The sequence below is a fragment of the Mercurialis annua genome, linkage group LG8 (genome assembly GCF_937616625.2).
Source record: "Mercurialis annua linkage group LG8, ddMerAnnu1.2, whole genome shotgun sequence".
In the NCBI taxonomy this organism is placed as follows: domain Eukaryota; kingdom Viridiplantae; phylum Streptophyta; class Magnoliopsida; order Malpighiales; family Euphorbiaceae; genus Mercurialis; species Mercurialis annua.
The window spans coordinates 1,685,311-1,702,339 of NC_065577.1; the positions used below are offsets into that span (position 1 = coordinate 1,685,311).

General features: G+C 27.6%; 1 protein-coding gene across 1 annotated transcript; it reads right to left on the minus strand.

Moving 5' to 3' along the window:
- Positions 1–6,652: 6,652 nt before the first annotated feature.
- On the minus strand, positions 6,653–7,839 carry LOC126659578 (zinc finger protein ZAT10). The gene has a single exon (XM_050352876.2). The coding sequence runs from the start codon at positions 7,515–7,517 to the stop codon at positions 6,786–6,788; it is 732 nt and encodes a 243-aa protein (XP_050208833.1). The 5' UTR covers positions 7,518–7,839; the 3' UTR covers positions 6,653–6,785.
- Positions 7,840–17,029: the final 9,190 nt, after the last annotated feature.

A 17,029-nucleotide genomic window follows, 5' to 3' on the forward strand; every position in this document is an offset into this window, starting at 1 on the left:
AACTTTTAAATTTTATCAATTGTATGATGATTTTGAAAAATATTTACGGACTGAAAAATGTTAGTTTTGATTGCTATTAAAATAACTTTTTTATATATAAATTTGTCTAATTGGCTATGATTAAAAAAATACTTATAAACACTAGACTATAATTTTTAAAAAATAATGTACAAGTAATTTAACCTCATAATTTGTTTTGTGGTTTAATATCAAAATTTTAAAGATAATAAGATCGCATAATATTAAAAAAAATTCAAGATAAAAATGTATATAAAAAACCCGGCCAATACAACCGATTTATAGAAACTTCTCAGTTCTGCTGGTTAAGTCCAGTTCTGTCGGTCCAATCCTGCTAGATTGAGTTTCAATTAGTTGGACCGAGCATCTAGCTAGTTTTCGGTCTAATCGGTTAAACCGAACGATCCGGTCCGGTTCTTCAATCACTGCTCTAAATTTTGGCTTGACTGTTTCAAAATGTTACATATGTATGAACAAGAGAATAAGTTGGAATCATAGACATGGCTACCGCGTAAGGACCAAATTGAACAGAAAGTAAACGAGGCAACAACATAGGAAATTAAGATTGATATGTACTCACATGTGTTGATTCTTCTATGTTACGTGTTTTGCATAGTTTTATTTATGATATTTTTTTTGTTGGACCTACAATTAAAAAGTTATATACTTATATAATATTCCTAATAATAATAATAATAATAATGTGGCACTATTAAAATTGACTTCATAGGCACTTACTTCGGCACGTCGTCACTTGAATGTTGCTTCTTTATTCGAACATGGGTCTTGATTTACATTTAATCCACTCATATTAAGAAAAAAAATATTCATGATAATATGGAATTTTTGTAGAGTTTGAATGATATTATATTATTACATGATTAGTGAATGAATTTATATGTTATCTAATTTATTAAATGAACCAACAAGCTGTAATTTAAATGGTATAAATGCTGGACAGTAAATGTAAAGGTCGTGGGTTCAAATCCTCCCACAAGCGCCCACCCTCCCTAATTATCAAAAAAAAAATTATTAAATGAATTCTTCAATTACTAAAAATGGTGATGATTTTTTCTTTTTAAAATTGATATGAAATATATATGGACATTGAATTAAGAAAATTATATTTAGACTAATTTATTATTGTGTTTAGGCCATTTCCAATGCATGTCACTTGTTCATCTCCAATGTATCACTTGTTTTAAAACAAGTGACACTAAAATCCCCTCTCTCATCAAATTAGATGATTTACTATTTGGAGTCACCAATTTACTATTCATTATTTTATTATTTGGTAAAAGTACAATTCAATACTTTTAATTTTTTTTTTGTATAATTCAAGACATTTATAATTAAAGACTTAAATATATATGAATATATATAAATATTATTTATTTATAATATTATAGAATAATTTTACACATAAAAATATTTAAATATTTAAATATTATAATCATTTACTTTTTATAAATTATTAAAATTAACATAAAATTATTATATAAATAATTTAACGGGACAATAATTTAAAAATATTATTACATTAATAATTTAAAGAGACGAGAACACAACAACATTACATAATACGATACGGTAATATAAAAACATTACATAATCGCTTTGTGGAGTCGACATTGTAATTGTGATGATTGAATTATGTAATCGCTTATTAATAGTCTTTTGATTGTGTTAATTTGAATAAATTATTGTAATTTTTTAAGTCATTTTAATAAAAATTAAGTTTTAAATAATATAAATATTTATAATATAAATTATTTAATTATTTTTTATTTTATAAAATATAATTATTATTATATATATTATTTAAACTAATATGTAACGAAAATAAGTTTGTGGGTGTTATTGATAAAAGTGTATAAATGTTAAAGTAAAAAAATGATTAAAATATTAAAAATAAAAAAGAATATTTTTTTTAATGTAGAAAAAAGTAATTGTGGTTCGAATAGATTTGGTGATAAATTATCTAATTAATATTAAGTGATGCCTTAGGATTGGAGATGCCCTTAGGGTTATTTATATATTAAATTTCACTATTTTACTTTCATAGCAATCTAGTCTTATTTTTCAAACTGTTGCATCGCACATTCCAAGATATATACATGAGTAGTAGGGAATATCATGTTTGAACTTAGATCTATGTAAATTTTTTTAAAAATAGATGTGCCTATTTTAAGGTGAAGTAAATGGTAAAAATAGCATTGTAAATATTATTTGGTTTAATTTCATTGCTGATTTTTTTTCAGAGTAAAGGATAGTATACTATTTTTTGCTTCAATTGGAAAATTAAACTATTATATTCATGATTATGATAAAATTGATAAATGTATCTTTAATAATGTTTTTAATATTTTTGTTTAATACTTTTACATTTGTAGTCAATTATATCTAAAAATGAAGAATTTAACTAATAAAAATAAAGATAATTATGTATCTTAATTAATCTTATGATACCTTAGTTTATTTATTTTATTTTTATCAATTAATTTTTTATTTTTTTATTACTTGGATATAATTGATATAGATTAATAAAATTATGTGACTAAGTTGACAATTTTTTATTTAGAACATATTTAATAAAAATTTATTGTATTAGATATATAAATTTATTCTCTTTTCACAATGGTGTAGAAATGTTAGGAACTTAAGAAAGATATTGATGGGAACTAATGAGTGAGTGAAGTGATATATCTCTAATTAGTACATGATTAAAATTCAAACGAGTTTGGTTCATATAGTTCACAAGATACCCTTAAAGTAATTGATAATGTAATTTATACAAATTATTTATATATAAAAAAATCAAATGGAAATATACCGAATAAAATAATTAAATTATTTTTTAGTTTACTTAAATTTTTTAATTTGAGATTTGTAATAATTTAATTGAACTGTTGTTTTTCTTTCAAAACTGAAAATTACCAGTTTTCTTTTATTTGTAATATAAAATCGAGTTGAAATAAATTTGTCAGTTCGACTCAATTAGAATTTTAATTTGATTTTTGCGTAATAAAAATATATGGATGAGGAACTAGTGAGCAAGTAAAGTCTTCTATCTCAAATTAATACTTTCTCTGATTTATAATATTTATCATATTTAGTTTTGACACACAAATAAAAAAAAGTCATTGTGTCTTAATTTATAAATACTTGTATTAAACTAATCCTACATTAAAATTTGCTGATATATATAGCTGTTATTTTTATTTGTGTTATTGTAGTCTTTTAATAAACTAGTGTCGCTTTACGTGTTTCACACGTGGCTCGTAGTGTGACCCGTGAAATAATAATAATAATTATTATATTTATTATAAATTAGAAACATTATATTTATAGTTAATTAATAATTATTTCTATAACTATAAATTGTATTTAAGTATAAAAAAGTCAAATAATCATCGAAGTAGTCGTTAATTAGGAATAGTTTATCTAATTTATAGATAATATAATAGAAAATACACATAATAATTAAATAGTTAAATTGGTATTTTTTTAAAGTAGTTTATTTTAATTAGAATTAGAAATGATTAAATAATAATTAAATTAATAATTATTAAATATTTAAAGTCTAACCACATTTCATATAAAAGATTGTCTATTTAAATAATTCAAGTATACATTGGTTATAATTCAAATGTATATTTAAATGATGAGTTTTAATAGTTTAATAACAATTTATTTTAATTTTCAAAATTTATATCTTTAATAATAATAAAGTTTAGTACATAGACTATAGGCAGCTAACCAATTAGATTAATTTAGTTCTAAACTTTATTTTTTTTGGTTTGTGGCAATATTATGTAATTAGGCGGTTTTTAGATGTAATTGGGAGTTTCAGTATGTAGACTTTAGGTAGCTCACAAATTAGAATAATTTAATTCTAAATTTTATTTTTTAGTTTGTGGCAATATTATGCAACAGAGGGTTTTAGCTGTTATTAGGAGTTTGGGAGAATTTTTAGACAATATGTAATAAGAGTTTAAAATTGACTCTATCTTGATTTTAGACAGTTAACCACGAATCAATATTAAGGGTATGTAATTAGGAAGTTGAGAGATTTTTTAGATAGATTATTAATAATTAAAATAATATTAAGGGTATTAACGTAAATGTGCCTGTCCCCCCTTCATCCGTGCTTTTATATATAGTATAGATAATAGATGGTGAATTTGAAAGAACAGTAATTATTATTTTTTTAATATTTTAAACTGATAATGATATATATAATTAATAAAATGGACTTAAATTAACTAATACTATGTAGTTTATTATTGGATTTGAATTAAATGAGGTACATTAGGTATTATAAATACATACAAGTAACTAACATGATGCAAAGAACAAGTGCCTAAGCCACGCAAAATATAGACTATGTAATGTAATGTAATGCATAATCATGGTAACATGTGCATTAAAAGCAAGTTCCACATGGTAGCTTTTAATTTGCTTAATTCATCCATTACTCCAAAACATGGGCTGGTCCTTTTTTGAAATTCAAGACTATTAATACACCAATTAAAGAGTAATTGCAATAAGTGGCGGAACCAGGACTCCAATTTAGGAGTGTCAAAATTTTTACGTTCGGTTATTTAAAAAAAAAAATAAACGGCTGTAAAAAGTTCAAGAAAACCGCCCCTAACACATATAGGGGCGGTTGTAAAAAAATTCCAAAAATTTATTTGTTTTTTAATTTTTTTCGGCGAAGAGGGTCGGCCGACCCTCTTCGACCCTCCCTAATTCCGCCCCTGATTGCAATTTATCGGATGAATATATGTTTATTCACCTAAACTTAATATTTTATCACTCACACATTTCAATTTTTATACTAACAATTTCATTATTCAAAATAAAAAATTTATAAAATTTTATTTATTTAATTCCATGATACAATTTTATGGGTCTATTTGATCCTTTTTGACAAGAAAATATCTTTTTAGAGGGTATTGGGGTGCTCTTAGACATTTGTAGCACACATAATCATACTTATCTAAGACGGCTAAGAAGTTGTCAATGTAGTTGAGATGTTCGAATGTGTTTCTGATTTTTAAAAACTGAATTTTTACTACAAAAGAATCTAGGAGAAAACTTTTAAATTACAAAAATAAATAAATTTTATATATAAATAGTCACTGTAGAAGCTAAAGAGTGTAAACGATCAATTCGTTGAAGTTCTAGGACTTAGATGTGTATTTGTCCTAATTTAATTAATCCTTATTATTTGACTTTATCAAAATTTATATAAAAAAATGAATTTAGTTTTTCATTCTTTTACATTTATCTATTTAATGTAAAATTATATATGTTTACATAAATATAAAAAGTTTGTTCTATATTTTTATAATTCACTGTCCATGGAATTTCCAACATATGAAAAAAAAGAGTAATTAAAAAAAAAACGAATACTGCTGCCTAGGACTTAACTTATCCAGCTACATCAAAACTATATACTTAGTTCATTAGTTAATTTGCAATTTAGTGTGTACCAATTCTCACTAACAATCAATGGATATTATGTAATGAGAATATGCTATAATCAAGTTGACAACATTAATATTTTTTTTTCAATTTAGTCCAGTTAATTTGCACTACTATTTTTTGTCTCAACTAATTTATAATTATTTTATTTAATAATTTTTTAAATAAAAGTTTTTTTTTTTTTAGGCTAAACCCATTTAGAGGCCCTTGTACTATATCATTTTTGTTTAAAAAGCCCCTGTACTATTTTTTTATTTTTCAGGTCCCTCTACTTACATAATTTTTGATTTTCAGGTCCTTTTTTAATTTTTTCCAGTCCCTTTACTTACGATTTTTTTATTCCTCCAGTCCCTCAAAAGGACCTGAAAATCGGAATTTTGCCAAGTACAGGGACCTGAAGAATAAAAAAATAGTACAAGGGCTTTTTGAACAAAAATGATATAGTACAAGGGCCTCTAGATGGGTTTAGCCTTTTTTTTTTTACAATCAAAGGACTTATATTAATTTAAATCAGCCAACAATACATCAGAGATAAAACAGGGAGGATAGTTTATAGGTTAAAAGCATCTTGATTCTTTTTCCACTTTCTTAAAATTACTAGACAAACTATGAATTTTGGATTTCTGATTAGTTTCTCTAAATATGGTTAACACACTCCTAAACCACTTCTTCTAGCTTGATTTTTTTTATCACTTCAATAGCCGAATATAGGAGAGTTCAAGATCAGTTAAACAATATCTCATCCATCTTGAATTAATATGCTACTAGAACAAATATTTAAAAATCAATTTACACTGACAAAAAGAATAATTTTAAAAATTAATTAACAAATTTATATCTATTTAATATAATTTTTTTTAATTTTAAATATATTCATCATAATTAATTTTGAACATATGGACGAGGGAGTATATATTATTTTCATTTTATTTATTTCCATATATAGAAGACGTGCTTGAGAACTTCAACTCTCATAAATTAAACAAATCAAAAAATATTACTAGTAAAAATCCAATATAATTAATGAAAGATCCATTCATATCCAATAACATAAATATCATCTAATCATCTTTATAAATAAAAATATTATCTGATCATTTATTTTCATTAGGGATAAGAACGAATTAAATAAATAATAAATCAGTGATCAATCCAACTAAAATAAAATTCCATAATAAACAATGAACAAATGTCTTTACAAAATAAAAAAATTAACAAAGCCCAATAAGAATCTCTAAAATTATAACCTAATTAAACTGCAAACACTAATTAACTAATTAAACCTTAATCTCAGTTTCTTCTTGCTTAAGTAATGATAATCTTGGTTTTTTTCCCGGCAACGGACTCTCCACTTCTTCGTCCCTATAAACTCCATTCTTGCCTGACCAGAACTCCGGTAACGCCGGCAAATTCAGGTCAAATTCAAATCCTCCGCCGCGACTTTGACTTTGACTCTGGCTTCCACTTATAGTTACAGTTACACCACCGTCCGATGATGTTATAGTACTGTCTTTATTGTTGTTGTTACCGCCGCCCGGGCCTTCATAGTGGCGGCGCTTATGGCCGCCCAAAGCTTGACCAGTCGGAAAAGTCTTGTGGCATATTGAACATTCATGGGTTCTACCGCCGGTGGTGGAGACTGTGGCCGTAGCGGTGGCGTTGGAGGTTGAGGGATTGTTGTCGTTTGTGGCGGCGGTTTCCACGGCGGATTTTTTATGGCTGGCTTTGTGTCCGCCGAGAGCTTGATAAGATGGGAAAGCTTTGTTGCAAACAGTACACTTGTAAGAAAGATTCAAAGTCGGCGGCGGAGGTGGTGGAGGAGATGATGGTTTGGAGGTGGAAGCGCCGCCGCGGGCGAGCATGATGAGGCAGAGAGCGAGATATTCTTCTTCAGTAGGCGGCGCCGGTGACTCACTACGTGGCCGCTTTGAGCGTTTTCTTTTAGTCCAAGTATCTTCATAGTTGAATTGCGTAGCGGTTGTAGGCGAATTCAATGCTTCAAGTGCCATAATAGTAATCAAATCTTGATTCTTGATTTTCTTGATTGCTTTAGGGTTTGTATAAAGAAAGAATTCTTGATTTTCTTGATGAACAAGCTAAAGAAGTATACGAATGAATTCTTGATTTTCTTGATTCTTGAGAGTAAACAAGAGATTTTGTAGATGAAAATTTTTGATTTTCTTGATTCTTGAGTGTTTTAAAAGAGGGAATTCTTGATTTTGATCTTGAATTCTTGATTTTCTTGATGAGAATTCTAGAGAGAGAAGTGAAAGTGTTCTTGAATTGTAGAGAGAGAAAGGATTTAGAGAGAGGTGTGAGAGTGAGGAGTGGGGTGGGGAGGTTTATATACAGAAAAATTAGGGGGTGAAGTCGGTCAACTAAAAAGAGTAGTGGTGTGAGTATGGAGACTGAGCTATACCGTAATAAAAAAGGACTGATTCCAAGTCAAAACTAAGCTACTGCGCTGCGCCTGCCTTTTTAACCTAGCAAAAGGATTTATTTTTGTTATGGGCAAGTTGGATTGGGTAGGGTAAGGTTTTGAGGAGTCTTTTGGGCGTGTGGATTACGCTTTTTATGAATCAGCAATTCCAATTTCGAACAGGATATTTTATGTGCAAGTATTAAACTTGTGAAGATTTTGTTTACTACTATTAATTAACATCCTTTATTTAAAAGTTACTAGGTTTTTTATATATTGCATGTTTAGAAATTGAGATAAATTGGATTGATAAATTCAACTCGATTCGGTTTGGTTTTGTATATAGAAAGTTTTAGTTCAATTAAATTGTAGTGCAAATCAAACCGACTTATTCTGAAAAAGGAAAAAATTTTGTTTGGTTCATTTTGTTTTGAACGGGCTGTGTTTTATTTATTTATTTTCTTGTTAATAGATGAAATATTAAATGACTTAATTAAATTGAATTGTTACCTTAAGGGACCTTAATTTGAATATTTGAATATCACATTAGTTGAAATTCTTTTTCAAAAAATAATTAAAATTCACTTGTTATCTTAGGTGAGTAATTGATAATTAGCTTTTCATATTATGACTTTCTTTTAGATCGGTGTAGATAATGTAAATAAATATGAATCACTTCTTCAAACTTGGTTTCTTATCTTCTAGTTGAATGTTCCTTACAAGAAATGCCAATTTTTGTTTCATTCTTACTTCCCTTTGTATAATGCCAATTCAAGAGAGTATATTTTTTTTATCAATTGGCATTTTTTCTTTTTGCCTTACAAATTAAGATTTCACCATGTTTTGTATTCTTTATTTTAATTTACATTCATGCACTATATCCCATAGCTGCGAATGGATTGAGTAATGAGTATCAAACAATTTGTAATTAATAAATACAAATAATATTTAGGTGAAATGAATAAAAAGTTAAAGAATATTTTAATACTCAAAATAGCATATCATATTTAACTTTGGATAATAATAATTTTATATATTGATACACATTGAATGTTTAATATTAAAAAAAATCAACATTGATGTCTTAAATTTGTGAAAGATTAAAATAAACAAATTGTAATTAAGAACATTGAACAATAGCAGCCAAACTTTCTCGTCGAGTTCCTAGTTACCTTCTTAACCTATTATTTGACCAGACCAATTTATTAAAAAAGAACTTGACCAAACCATTTAATCAAAATAAATATTGACCGAACCAAATGTCACGCTCTGCACGCGCTTATGAAGCTACTTGGGCGAGTAATAAAATAGTGTACCGGTTTTGAAGTTGGCCTGGGCTTTGGTAGTTTCTTGTTAGTTGGCAATCTTGAAAGACAGACAGCTAAACTTACTTAGCAGCATCGCTTTTCTTGCCACGTGTCCCAAAGCTATCCTATGATTAACTCCCTTTGCTTTCTAGATTTTGCAAGCTCTTTCCATTTTTGAAATTACGTTATTGTCCCTCGGATTTTCTTGACATTTTTGATTTTTCAATCAAAATTATTTTTGTTTAGAAAATCTCCTACTAATGAAATTAGATTTTACCTCTATGTACGTATATTGTTTTTAGGAGTAAATCGCTTCCTCTTTTAAAACTCCTTCAGCAAGATTTTATCCGGGCGAGGTGGTTTTCGGCTTTTAGACCGGAAAATCACAACTTATTCTTTTTATTATACTTTTTATTTTATTTTATCATATTATAAATTTTTTAATTTCATGAATTTTTATGATTTATTAATGTCTTATGAATTTCATTTTAATAAGTGTAATTTCGTATTTTGATTCATATTTTCGTGCCGGTTTGAGTTTGTATGTTGAAGTTTCATGATGATTTAAACAATTTTTATGTGTTATAACATAGATATTGTCTTGTATTTTAAGTTATCTTGAGTTATCTAACCTCTTGTAATTATAGTTATTTCGTATTTGAGCTAATAAAATCTATTTAATTTTACAAGAAATACAATAAAAGAGCTCAAGTAGCTAGCGGCATATTTTTTTTTATTCTCTCATTGATTGGTATTACTAATAAATATGAGTGAAGTATTCTAATTTCAATGCCCATATTATTTAAATTAGATTGAAAATGTCCTTTTAAAATACAAATTAAGGTTTCAATAATTTTGAAAAGATAAATTAAAAAGTTTCGATATGTCCAATGTATTTGAACCTGCCAAACTATAATAAAAGTGCAAAATTAACAAGAAAAGTTTGAACAAGGGGTATTAATGGAAAACGAAAATACAGTTGAGTTAGTACAGTCTAAGCAGTGAGATAGTAGTGTGCACTTCACCGACGTGCAATGCAACAGTGGGGACATACGGCACGCAACGCGTTGTTCTTATCAGATAATGACACGTATCATATTTTTGGCTGCTTTCACATGCGTAAAGGTAACCGACAAGTAATTAGATAACAACTCATATCAAGCCTTCTATTTGCTAGGAATCTCTAGCTAACCGACACGTGTATGTTTATGATGCTAATTATGCCACGTACCCCCTTTGATTGCAGTCTTGACATTTCTAGTGTATTAAGGTAGATTAAGCACATGTTGATAACGTACACCAAATTCAACCGAACCGAACCGAATCAAGCCGACTCAATTTGTCGGGTATGAATTTTGTTCGAATTGAATCAAATCATTAAATTTCGGTTGTTTACTTAAATTATTAATTTGATTGTTTTCTTTCACTTCGATTTGCATCAATAATATATTTTAGGGCTATTTTTCTAACATCATACCTTCTATAGCCATCATCGATTTGATTCGGTTCGCAATTGGTTGTAAAAGGTTTCGAATATTCTAAAATAAACCAACCGATTTTGAAAGATTTGACTATAATTAAGAACATTCTAAAAAGTTTGGTATTAATATAATATCAAATTGAATTCCACTAAATTTATCGGTTCGATTTTATTATTTAATTTGGTTAGATTTTTGTACATTCATATGTGTTGATTATGTAATTATAAGATTATGAGGTGACTTGATGAATGGAAGTTAGTTGAGTGATGTAATGAATTACTTGGACAATAAGTATCAAATTAGGCATATACAAAGAATGGGGAATTCTCTTGAATTCAAATTCTTTCAATACATTGATGCCATTACTTGGAATGGTATCTAATTAAAGTAATTATTAGTAGTGTGGTAATTCCTTGTTTTGTTGTTGCTTTGAAAGAGTAGATAAGTTTGAGTTTAAGTAAATAAACTTTATTAGTAATCATAAATAAGAGGCTTCAAAATTAATTTGTTTATAAATCTAACCATTTTTTAAATTTTATTATTTTCAATCCAATTTTAAAATTCATAGCCAAATACTAAAAGTTACTTAATTAATATGTAAAATTACAGATTTAAAAGACAGTTTTTAAAAATAATATATGTAAAAATATCAAAATAATGTGAAATTTGAATAATTTATACTTTTCTTATTTTATCATTTAAAACATAAAAATTTCATATATTAAATTGTATGATTATTAAAATTAATTAAAATTTCTGTTAATTTTTAAAATTAAAATATAATTACTGAAACTAAAAGGTTTGATTAAATTTGTGAAAAATTAAAAGGATTGGACTCTTTAAACTATTAGGCATGGATAAGAAGATAGTTTTCAACATGGAGTTTTATACTCAAAATTAATATAATGATTCATAAATAACTTGGGATTATGGGATTGCTTCACTCATTATAGTGCCTTAAGCCAACCCACATTGCATTTGTTATCAGTCTTTTAGACTTCTTCTGCCAATAACTTGCCTAACATTAATAAATTAACTATCAATTTCCCACCAATGAGCTACAGCTCAAATGGTATGAGCGCTAAGCAGCAAACTGCTAGGTCGTGGGTTCGATTTCTCCCACAAGCGCTCCCCCTCCTTAAAATTATCAAAAAAAAAACTATCAATTTCCCACTTAATTTGCACATTTTAATTTATCAAAAATAACAATAATTTTATTATTAAAATTATTAGAAATTTATACATCATCGCCAATTTGAGCAAAAGTATTTAATTCACGCGGATAAGATATGCGAAATATATGAGTAATAATCAATTACAGTTTTTGGCAATTTAAAGAGTTGAATTGAACTGTCTACTAATTAAATAATGACTACAAACTTAAACAATAAATTGATATTTAAGTCATAATTTGTTGTGGATCAAAGTTAATACTAGTTTTTGTTCTACAAATTTGTAGCCTAATGTTAGGTAAATCCTTTTTTCACTCATTATAGATACTGAATTTCAGAATAAAAATTTAAAGTTTAATCTGAACTAATTTAGGAAATAAATTAGTGTACCATGTTAAGAATGTTAAACTCATAAGTTAAAAACTAATTATATAATATGCTTAGACTTGAACAAATTTTAAACTCACATGTCATTAATTATTTTCTATCGATATTATAGTTAATTTGCTAAGTTAATTTACACTTCGATATCTCCCCAATTTGTTTTACTTTCATGTATTTTTTTTTTAAAAATCGGCTGATAGTTTTTTTTTTTGGTAATTTGAGAAGGGGGAGCGCTTGTGGGAGAAATCGAACCCACGATCTAGTAGTTTGCAGCTTAGCGCTTATATCATTTGAGCCATATCTTATTGGTTTGGAACCAAAAAATTAGGCTGCTGGTTTAGATTTTTCTTGCATTTAGTGTGGTAGTCAAACTTTATATACAAATAAAATTCCTTGACAACTAGTTAGAAGTTTCGAGAATCATGAGGAAGAAACTTGATGACCTCTTTATGTTGCTGTTTTATGACTTAAAAATAAAAATGATGTAAACTTGATGATTTTAATTAACTATTGTGACAATTTTGTAGGATTGTATATATATTCAGACTGGATTTTTACGGATTTACTTAAAATAATAATAAATTTACGTTTGTCCATAAAAATCACTACTATGGAAATAATGCCGTGATTTCAACTGTCTTAATTTTTTTTAAATAAATCTATCAGGAATGGCTTTCCTCAGATTCAAATTCTCTCAATTTTTTTCAAATTCACTTAAATTTTTAATAACTAAGAAATATAATATTTAATTTTCTTCATTTTTATCATTTTTAGGTTTATTAGTTTAAGTCATCCAAAAAAATCATCATCATAATCAAAGAAAAACTAGGGTAATCTACACAAATCCCCTAAAACTGGTCCAACTTGTTATTTCTACCTCAAGATTTTAATTTTGACAGTAATCACTCAAAAAAGAAAAAAAAATTCACTAATCCCCCATAACCCAAAACAAGCTGATTTTATACTAAAATAAGACAATTATAACCTACAAAGCAAAATCACGTGAGATCCAAAGTCAGCTTACTTTTATCAAAAAATATGAGGATTTTAACCTTTTCACAGCTCCACTATTTTTAACATTTTTTCTATTCAGTCATCTGGCAGAAGTCCAGAGAAAGTACGATGGCAGTTGGTCGGAGGTCCGGTGGCGTTACGGCGGAGGTCCTGTGGCGTTACTGCGGAGGTTCGGTGGCGTTACTGCGGAGGTTCGGTGGCGTTACAGCGAAGGTCCGATGGCGTTACGGCGAAGGTCGTGAGGAGATATGGCTGAGATATCAGAATCTGAACCAAAGCGAGATAGATCTAAATCTAAACACTCTATCGATTGCTTCATAGAAGAGAAAGCCAGACAACTTAAAAAGAATCTTAGCAGTTCAAATTCATCGCGTCTAGCCCCGGTGGTCAGATCGGCGGCGCGGTGCTGAACCACCGACGAAGAGATAAAGATCTAGAAGTAGTTGGCGTTTAATTAATTCTACAAACTAAGTAAAATTCATAAGTTGAACATTTATAATTTCTTTTAATTTCTCAGTAATAATTTTATGTTTGTTGACAAATTGCCGACTGAAACCATGTTTCCGGCGATGGATGTTCTGGGTTCGAGTGTAAAGACAAAACCTTAGATTACGAGTTTTTATTGATGGTGATGTGGTGGCGTGACGTTATTGATTGGTTTCTTCAATGGAGGTGATTTGAAATCGAATTAACTCATAAGAAATTGATGGGTTGTTCAATTGGAGCTGTAAGTGATTTCAACATTAAAAACATATGGTGTTGATATATGAAGCTTAACCTTCGACAGAATAAGAAGTCTAGGATTTCAAGCCAATGGAGATTAGATTGCTTTAGAAAAAAGTAGTCTGGTTCTATAATCTTTTATTAAATTATTAATTTATGTTTATGGGAAAGATAACAAAAAATAGAGAATTTGTCATGATAAGATTTTTGACAGTGTAAAACTAAACTTGTGTAAAAAAATTTGTCCCTTAATACTTGACAGTGTAAAAATAAAAATTGTGTAAAAGTTGTTTTTCAATTTTGTAGACTGTTAATACATTTTACTTAGAAACAATTATTCAATTCTTATAATAGACTATATCTTAAAATTATTTCTATATAAAATATCAGATAAAATTGTAAATAGTAGCAAGACAAATTTTATATAAAAAAATGAAATTAACGTAGTTCAGTTGATATAGGTTTATATCAGGTTCACATCAGGTTGATTTTTGATTTTATAGACTATCAAATATATTTCACTTAAAAGACATATTCAATATGTACTAAATCTCAAGATTCTCTCTATATAAAATGTCATTTAAGATCGTAAAGATCAGCAAGATAAATTTAAAGTAGTTCAGTTAATATAGGCTCACATCGGGTTCACATCAGGTTAATTTTCGGTTTTATAAATTGTCAAATACATTTCACTTAAAAGAAATATTCAATCTGTATATTATACTAACTCTTAAATTCTCTCTATATAAAATGTCATTTAAAATTATAAAGAGCAGTAAGACAAATTTGATTAAAAATTGAATTAAAATAGTTCAGTTGATATAGGTTCACATCAAGTTAACATCATGTTGATTTTCGGTTTTATAGACTATCAGATACATTTCACTTGATATTCAATTTGTGTATATAAAATGTCATTTAAGATTGTAAAGAGCAATAAGACGAATTTGATTACAAATTAAATTAAAGTAGTTCAGTTAATATAGGCTAACATCAGATTCACATCAGGTTGATTTTCGGTTTTATAGACTGACAAATACATTTCTCTTAAAAGAGATATTTAATTTGTATTTGTAAAATGTCATTTAAGATTGTAAATTACTAAATAGCAGCAAGACAAATTTTATTAAAAATTAAGGCAGTTCAGTTGATATAGGTTCATATTAGGTTCACATCAGGTTAACTTTTAATTTTATAGACTGTCAAATATATTTCACTTAAAAGAGATTCAATTTGTATATAATTACATTAAATCTGAAAATTTTCTCTATATAAAATGCTAGTTAAGATTGTAAAGAGAAGTAAAAGAAATTTTAATAAAAATTGAATTAAGGTAATTCAGTTGATATAGGTTCACATCAGGTTGATTTTCGGTGTTATAGACTGATAAATACATTACATTTAAAAGAGATATTCAATTTGTATATTACAGGTAAATTTCAAAATTCTCTTTATATAAAATGTCATTTAAGATTGTAAAGAGCAGTAAGACAAATTTTATTTAAATTTTAATTAAGGTAGTTCAGTTGATATAGGTTCACATCCGATTCACATCAGGTTGATTTTCGGTTTTTTAAACTGTCAAATATATTTCATTTAAAAGAGATATTCAGTTTGTGATTACATCAAATTTCAAAATTCTCTGTATATAAAATGTTATTTAAAATTGAAAGTTGACAATAAATTGATTTATGCTTAACACATGATAAACTAATAAAAAAATTCAATATAAATTAAAGACAGTTTTAGAATTAGTTTACAATGAAAAAAGAAATTTCTTCCATCGGACCTATTTACTAAGAGAACCATAAAAACCTGCAAAAAGAAATTAATACAAACTGAATTCAATCAAAAGATATTCTATCAAATTGACTAATTAATAAAGCTAAACAACTTAAATTTTTTATTTCTTAGAATATCAACATCATGTCAAACTTCTATATTAATAGCTTACTATTAAAATTTGACATTCATAGTACTTTTATTATTCAATCATATTCATGTAATAATTGCAATAAATTTTAAACAAACATATCACTGAGACATTCTATCGAACAATTAGCGTGCAGTAATTTATAGGCAACCTTATTATAAGTATAAAAGGGGAAAATTATAGAGGAAATAAGAAAAAAAAAGTGTGCAGTATAAGGTAAAATAAATCAAACAATTTCACTACAAACTGAAACCATTTATGATGCTCTTCATCGGCAGTATAAGAAATTGAAGTAGCAGATACCACTACTATTTAAAATAACTAATGAAAACGAAGCACACACCATAAAAGTATTTACTAAAGATGGTGACCATATGATGCAGCGATGCTTAGAGCGATAACCACCATTAACCTGACCATCTTTGTTTCGCCGTTGATTCGACCACCGCCGTTATTCGACCATTGCCGTTAATTCGACCACCGCCGATGTGCTGTTGATTCGATTATTTCTGCTGCGCCGTGGATTCAACCATCTCAATTGCGCGCGCCGTTAATCCGACCACCACCTCCGTCATTAATCTGACCACCAACAAACCACTTTAACCCTTACTTTAATTTAGAGAGTAATAGAAGTAATGGAGAAGCAGTTATGGAAAATGAAAAACGAAGAAGAAGAAGGAAGTAAAAGAAATAATAGGGTGTAACAGAAATAGAGTAAAAATGTATATCATAAGGATAAAATGGGAAACTCACAAATTAAAAGGTATGAGTGGAAATATATTTTGAAAAATGAGAGATTTTTGCAAAAAATGAAAAGCTGAGTTATAAACATAAAGACTTGAATTTTTGGGTGATTTGGTGTGATATTCTCGAAAAACTAGGGCTTTTTATGCCAAATACAGCATTTGAAGGACTCTTTACTTTTATACAGTCCATCTCATTTTTTTACTTTTCCCACCATCTTATTTTATAAATATAACCTAACATCTTATAATTATTTCTTTTATAGGATTTTTCATTTTGGCTCTCAAATTAACAGTTATTTTCTCCATATTTTTCCATCCCCTGCTCTTTACTCTTTTTCATGG

Coding starts and splice junctions, on each gene's coding strand:
- LOC126659578 (XM_050352876.2), bottom strand. CDS start 7,517: ATGGCACTTGAAGCATTGAATTCGCCTACAACCGCTACGCAATTCAAC.